Source organism: Populus alba, chromosome 6 (assembly GCF_005239225.2).
Source record: "Populus alba chromosome 6, ASM523922v2, whole genome shotgun sequence".
NCBI lineage: Eukaryota > Viridiplantae > Streptophyta > Magnoliopsida > Malpighiales > Salicaceae > Populus > Populus alba.
In genome coordinates this window covers 6,179,755-6,187,417 of record NC_133289.1, presented here as the reverse complement: position 1 = coordinate 6,187,417, position 7,663 = coordinate 6,179,755, and the positions used below count along the sequence as shown (strand labels likewise).

The following is a 7,663-nucleotide window of genomic DNA, read 5'->3' as shown; positions in this document are numbered from 1 at the left end:
TTTCAACTCTTATTAGTGCTAAAGGTAGAAAGCATACAAGAAGAAATAAAATTATATTATAAGTTTAAATTTTTATATTATAAGGCATGGGTTGAAAAATAGAAGTGCTCGTGCAAATTTTTTATAAACATGAGGACTCATTTGAAATATTTTCCCATAAGGGATGGGGCGGAACCGATTTAAACCAACATCCACTTTCCTTAATGGCTACCCGCTTTCGAGAAAGCGTTATTGCCAATACAAGAATCAAATCCCAGCATAGTTGTTAAGTGGGATCATAATGGGCAGTTTGATAGTAAATTTGCTATTTATATATAAAAAAGTACTACAAAAAAAGACCAGAACTCTGAGGCTTAGAGTATGTTTGGCATTGCGGTAATGATTGCTTTTAAAAGTGATTTTTATTCAGAAATGTATCAAAATAATATATTTTTTTATTTTAAAAAAAATTATTTTTGACACCAGCACATCAAAACAATCCAAAAACACTAAAAAAATTTTAATTTTAAACAAAATAAATAAATTTTTGAAAACACAAAAACAAACAAGATTTTAATCACTTGTTTTCAGTATCATGTATTTTATATCTAATTCAAATTCTTTCAAAATTCTAAAGAAATGATATATTTTTTTGCTTGTTTGAAGTTGTGGGTATTGATCCTTAAGTTGAGTTTTGCATTCTCTGTAGTTGTCTCACAAATATAGTGTTGGTGATATAGTAATTTTACGAATGAGAGTGAATTTGGTCACAAATATAGTAGCAGAAGTGATGGCATTTGTCTAACTCATTAGAATTCCCAGCCGCTTAGAAATTCTTCTGAGTATAGATCTCTTCTCCGTAAGTGTTTCTTAGCCTTTTAAAAAAAAAAAATTCTAAGAATGGAGTCCTTTATATCTCACCTCACATTCTTAGAAATTTTTATAAGTATATGTTCTTTTATAGTTCCCTTCTACATACTTAAATTTCTTCAAACATAGTACATGCCCCTACACATGGGCTCTCCAATAAATAATTCTAAGGTTTTCATCCTTCTTCTCATACAAATAAAATTTGATGAATTCGTCATGATGACTGAGTATTTTTACAAGTTTTTATGTATCAATATCACAAAGACATCAGGGTTACTAATAAACTCAAATTTAGCAGATTAAAACACCCACATAGGTTTGAGCTACCATGCTCGAGCCCAACATGCTACCAAGAGGGACAGGCTTGGGCATGGTAGCCCAAATCGGGCTAGGCATGCTACCCAACACCCTCATGGGCTTGGACTATCACGTCCAAGCCTAATATGCTTGGGTCCAGGTAGCATATATTTGAGCGTATGTTTTGCCTCTAATGAGCTCAGATAACTTGTCCAGGTCTAATACTCCCTTGAAAATTTTTCTAGAACCTTATACGAGTCCATTAATATTTTATATTGAACCAATACATATTATTTGAAGTAGAATATAACTTTAAATATCACAATAGTGAAATGACTCTTTAGTCTCTCATCTCCATAAAAAAACAAGATTAATGAGTTATAAGTACCCCATGAATCATTCAAGTTCCAGGTTCACAATCTATTTATTTTTTATATTTTTAGCATATATATTTTCAAAGCATCTCTTTAAAATATTATTGTATATTTTATCTTTATAAAGATACTTAAGCATCCAAAAATCTTTAATTTACTAAATAAGATTTTTTATAGATATCAGTTTCTAACTATTTTGGTTTACCAAACACCAAGCATTATCTACTAACTTTTTTGATTAAAATATAATAAATTCAAATTATTAGAATTAAAAAATTAATCAATTATCCAATACATTGTTGCTAGATTACTTGAATATTGTGGGTCTTCGTTAACACATCACACGGCATTTAGAACTATTCAAAAACATCAAACATGATATTGTAGATGAGAGGAAATTCCAAGGAAAATGATGAAAGAAAAGGGGACCAGGTAATCAAGAACCGACAACATGTAATTTAGTCAGATGATGATCCGTGTGAAGAAATATATTACAACATTCCTCATTATCTGGATAACCAAATCAATTGGGTAGCTACAAGGAATTATAAAAAATAACATAAGACTATTAGTTTGGCTCTATAATAAATAAGATCATTGGGAAAAAAAAAAAAATGAATCAATCAATGCAGTAAAACAGTGGTACGTTTTGGATATTGATCATCAGAATGTTTACACGCAACTCGTGGGGTTGAACAGCATGGCAGCCTATCTCTTTCCCCATTAATCTTTAACCCACAATCCCTGTGTCCTCTTTAAAAAAAAATATACAGATTCTTTCCAGTCACCGACAATCATTTGAAGTAAATGTGTCTGTAAATCCTCCAGAAATACTTGATTGGATTTGGGAGTGAGACCTATCATTAAACATTGTCGAAGTACCTTCATCAGCTTGCCATCTTTGGAGAAACTGAGGAAGGCTCATGTGGAGATCAATGCCAGAAGTGCTTTCCTCTTCGTGGTTGGTAGGTTTCCATTGTTCTACGAGAGGTCCTAAGATGTTGACGGCATGGCCCATATCTGGTCTTTGGTATGGCTCGCGAGCTGTGCAATGCCCTGCTAACTCGGCAACTTTGAAAATACTCCCTAGGGTCTCCTCATCAGGATTCAGAGTTTGATCGATTGCCTTTGGGAGACTGTCCTTGTTGACTAGGACTCGGCGGAACCATGTGACCAAATGAGCCCTTTCATCTGGCACTGTATCATCTAAAGCTTTTCTTCCTGTCATAATTTCCATCAAAATCACTCCAAAAGCATATACATCCACTTTTGTTGTAACTCGTCCAGTAGCTGTGCAGAACATAGCATGTTCAGTTCGTATTTGAAGAGAATAATTAAAGTCATCAACAAATCAATATGTTCAAGATCAAGCAGATGAATATGAAAACTAAATATACTAACATCTAAAAATCTTATAAACAAGAAATGACTGAAAGATAAAGAAGACCATGTCTCACGATCAAGGGCCACATTTTTTGAAACTTCAAAATGCCTAGAAAAGTACCAAGTTCATTGAAAAAAATTGTGCTAGTATGGAGGAGGCTTTAGGCTTTTCCTATAATTTCTAACACAAATGGGGAAAAGTTGGAAAATTTTACTACTTCAAGGTTGCATGCATGGAAAGATGACAAAATATGAATTGATACTATATTAGAAGCTCAGGTTACTTGCTATCAATTGAATGAAGATGGACATTTAAGCCTCTACTTACCAGCATATTCAGGTGCAAGATAGCCAAAGGTTCCTGCCAATCTTGTCTCCATAGAATAATTCCCATCAGGTGCATTTTTAACCAAACCAAAATCAGCAACCTTAGCTCTCATGTCATCTCCAAGAAGTATGTTTGAAGGCTTCAAATCTCTATGGATGAAACTCTGCTGTGCTAAGCTGTGCAGGTATTCTACTCCTCGAGCAACATCCAGTGCAATGGTAACCCTCTGTTTCCAAGTAAGAGGAGGGTAACCAAGTTCTTGCCATTCAAACAAATGTTGAGCCAGAGTCCCCTGTGGCATGTACTCGTACACCAAGAGCCTCTCATTTCCATTTATGCAGTAACCCAAAAGAGCAACTAAGTGCCTGTGCCTCACTTTAGTAAGCACTGCAATCTCTGCCTGGAACTCATTCATTCCTTTTGTCCCCATTGCCCCAGCTTCCATCCTCTTCACAGCAATCTTAGTCCCGTCATGCAATTCGCCCTTATAAACCACACCAAAACCTCCCTTGCCCAGAATGTTATTCTCACTGAAATTATCAGTTACTTGTCTAAGTACCTCAATTGAAATTACATTATTCCCACCCTCAAAAATGTTGCGGCCACTATGGTTGCCACTACTTTGACTTTGTATTTCACTGAGAACCCCATAACCCTTCGTGCAACACGACGAATCATTCGTAACCAATGCACTGATTCCATCCCCATTCTCTTGATCCTTCACTCTCCCAGACTTCCCTCTCTTTTTCTTGATATTAATCTTAAACAACAGGAACAAGCCAATAACACCAACAATCACTAAACCAACAACAATTCCAGCAATCAGACCTGGACTCACCTTCTTGCCACCAATTCCTTTTCCATTAGGACCATCTCCAGGTGCAGTTGTATTTGAATCTGAACCAGGTGATGGTGCCCCTCCACTTCCAGGACCCCCACCACTCCCAAGAAAAGGATTACCTGGTGTAGTGGTTAGCTTCACTGAAGTAGCAAAACTCGGGATCTTCCCAGTAAGATTGTTGTTAGATACATCAAGAAGTGAAAGCTGGGACAACTTTGCCAAGCTATCAGGAATTGGACCTGATAAATTGTTATCATTCAATTTCAAAGTTGTCAAAGCAGTGAGATTAGCAAATGCAGGAGAGATTATCCCTCCAAAATGCTGCTTCCCCAAACTCACTGTAGTGACAGTCTTTTTGGATGAATCACAGAGAACAAAAGGCCAACCACTGCAGGCATCATTCCCTTTCCAAGAATCAGACAACGTCACAGGATAGCCAAAACCACCAGCAATCTCTAGCAATGTGGTCACTTGTGGATCACAAGCAACACCAGCAGTATCCACACAAAAATTATTAAGACCACTATTATCAACTATAACATCTTTTCCAAACTGTGGCACCGGACCTTGTAACTTATTATTAGACAAAGAAATATTCAACAAACCAGGAAGGGAATGCAAAGAAACCGGCAAGATCCCAGTAAACTGATTATCCCTCAACTGCAAATCAAACAAATTCTTGCTCATTGACAAATCTGGAACTGGCCCAGTAAACTGATTCTTCTGAAGCCAAACTTGACTCAACTGCACCATTGAAGACAACACCTCAATATTACCAGACAACCCCATTTCCTGATTATTAAGCCACAAATTCTGGATCTCAGAATTTGCAAAAGATGGTGGCAAACCTCCAGTTAAGTTATTGTAAGACAATCTAAGATTTTGCAAGCTAGGAAAAGAAGCAAACATATCAGGTATAGTACCAAAGATTTTAGCATTGCTAGCCTCAAAAGTAGTTAAACTAGACGACTCAGTTAGATCAGTAGAAATAACCCAGGATTCTAAATTAATATTATCATTCATACTCAAAGTTTGCAAACTAGTTAACCCTTTAAAGCAATCTTGAGGGATACTAGTAAAATTATTAGTACCAATATAAATCTCTCTCAAAGAAGCTAAATTTGCAAGAGAAGGTAAAGCACCAGAGAGCTTGTTTTCTTGAAGAGACAAACTTTGGAGTTGAGAAAGAGTTGAAAGCTCAGATGGGAGAATCCCAGAAAGACTTTGAGTAGCTAAGTTAATGGAGATGACATTGTTGGAGTTGTCACATTTAACACCATTCCAGTTGCAGTAATCATTAGAGTTTGTTGTTGACCAGCCTTTTGGTGTTGGGGTTAAGGCAGAGGCAAGTTTTAGAAAGGTGGCTGCATCATCTGCGGTGGTTGTTGTGGTGGTGGAGAGGAGGAGAGAGAGGAGGAGGAGGAGGGAGAAAGAGAGAAGAGGGTCAGCCATTGTGTGTGTGACAGGGAGAGAGAGGGTTTGGTTTGTTCCTTTTCTTCTTCTTTTTGTGTGTTTCAATGTTTTCTTCTTATATTTGGTGTTGTGTTTAACAAGGTTTCATGCCTTTTGTATCAGAGAGGGATTTAGTTTCCTGAATTTCTTGATTATAAGAAGTTTAAGTGGTGATTAAAATATAATTAATTAAACCCCACACTGTAATGAATTAAGTATAATATAATATAATATATTATCTTTCTTTCTCCGTTTGAGCTGTGGGCGGTGGATTAGCTAGCTATGGGCTGGTTGGCAAGGGCTTTCCCTTTCTCTTTTCCACTCGCATGGCAAAAAGACAATGAATAGTGATTTGTAAATTGGTAAAAAGGTTTTTTTTTTCTTACTACAACCACACCCATCTGACTATTTTGGTGCCAATTTTTATTTATTGAGTTTTGTTTTCCTATCGAGTATTGCATGTGTTATTTATATTTATATTGATATATTCATTAAAAAAAATTGCTTTTGATTTGATATTAAGATGGTAATGATAACATGGGAAATAATTTATTCAACATTTTGAGGGTTAAATCTATATGTTTTTTGTAATTGAAAAATCGATATATAAATAAACTAAGCACATATTTAATGGTGAATACTATGTTTTCAAGCCTAAATATCTCTAAAGAGACTTCACGAATCGAAACCAAATTTGAGAATATTTATATGAATAAAGCTAATTATATTTAAATATAAATATACAATGACTCGAAATGAAACTAGTATAAATTCATGCATTTAACTATCAATAACAGTATTATTTATTTTAATTATTTATTACTGAATAATAATAATAATAATAATAATTGATGAATTAACAATTTTTTTCCTATGTCCTCTCTTTTGAACAAATGAATAAAGTTTAGTGTTATAATCCATTATTTTTTAGCTAAGCACCAAGTCATAATATATATGGATATGATGAATTGTCAAACTCACTATCTCTAAATTTAGCTAAACACTAAACCTAAACATACGTGGATCTGGTGAATCATCAGGCTCAATATTTCTAAGCTCAGCAAAGTGTTGAGCTCCGATATACATAGATTTTACTATTTTTAAATTTAGTCAAGCATTCAGCCTAAAATTTTATGAACACGGTTAGCGATATTTTACCTAGATAAATCAGGAATATTTTATATTAAGGAGTGAAAGATATTTTATTCTAACAAAATAAAAATATTTGATAGATATATGAACAATTTTTCCCTCTCATGAGCTATAAAAGAAACCAATATAGCCTTTATTGGTCAAGTTCAATTTTTCTCTACTAAAAAGACATGTATATATTTTTAGGGTTTTTTCTAATAAAAAATTATTTTTTATCTTATATGATATTGACTTAATCATTGAAAAACTTCCAAACTTGAATGAAAGGATCTTCTATAGATATTAAACATTATTCATCGGTCATTTTGTTAAAAATAGATGAATTAAATTACTAGAATAAAAAAGATTGACAATCTTATTACAGGTCTCGGCTTGGCATTCAATTTTTCATCATCAACAACAATAAATGCAAGTAGCAAACTAGCCGACCTATTGCACTCACAGCATTCATTTTTACAATTTGATCACAGTTATGTGAAGATTAAGAGACGTATTGCTGAAATTTTGATTTTTTTTTTTTTGTTAAAATTGAGTTCGGTTTGTACTTTTTGAATCGTTTTGATGTGCTGATGTTAAAAATAATTTTTAAAAAATAAAAAAACATCATTGGCATGTATTTCGACACGAAAAGTTATTTAAAAAGCAACTGCTACCACACTGCCAAACACACTCTAAAAAACATAATAATTGAAAGGGAATTATTTTGTTAAGTACTAATGATTAGGAAACGGGATAATTAAGTGGAGTTTTGAGAACAATTGATTAAAAACAAAAAAAACTGGTCACTCATGAAATCTGAATTTTAGTTAACTTGTCAACGAGAACACGTAATTGGATGCCAGATTAAAAGTCTTGCAACTTAAAGCTCATTGACGTGAATGTGCGTACAATTTTTTGTAAAATGAGAGAAGATGACTGCTCTTGTTATATATATATATATATATAATGGAAGGAAAATAAGATTTTACCATGGAATTTCGAAGCACA

General features: G+C 34.0%; 1 protein-coding gene across 2 annotated transcripts; it reads right to left on the bottom strand.

Moving 5' to 3' along the window:
• Positions 1–2,150: 2,150 nt before the first annotated feature.
• On the bottom strand, positions 2,151–5,895 carry LOC118033592 (receptor-like kinase TMK4). 2 transcript variants are annotated; one of them, XM_035038606.2, is made up of 3 exons: positions 5,215–5,318; positions 3,232–4,816; positions 2,151–2,810 (listed from the first exon to the last, which is right to left on the bottom strand). In XM_035038606.2, the coding sequence occupies exons 2-3, from the start codon at positions 4,757–4,759 to the stop codon at positions 2,305–2,307; spliced, it is 2,034 nt and encodes a 677-aa protein (XP_034894497.1). In that variant the 5' UTR covers positions 4,760–4,816; positions 5,215–5,318; the 3' UTR covers positions 2,151–2,304. The 2 variants fall into 2 exon arrangements, with proteins under 2 accessions (XP_034894497.1, XP_034894496.1); XM_035038605.2 differs by having other exon boundaries at positions 3,232–5,895.
• Positions 5,896–7,663: the final 1,768 nt, after the last annotated feature.

What these genes read in the sequence shown, in the direction of transcription:
- LOC118033592 (XM_035038605.2), bottom strand. Translation starts at nt 5,524, where the DNA reads ATGGCTGACCCTCTTCTCTCTTTCTCCCTCCTCCTCCTCCTCTCTCTC. An exon ending in TCTTGCACCTGAATATGCTG is followed by an intron (nt 2,811 to 3,231) that starts GTAAGTAGAGGC and finishes TGTTCTGCACAG; the next exon opens with CTACTGGACGAGTTACAACA.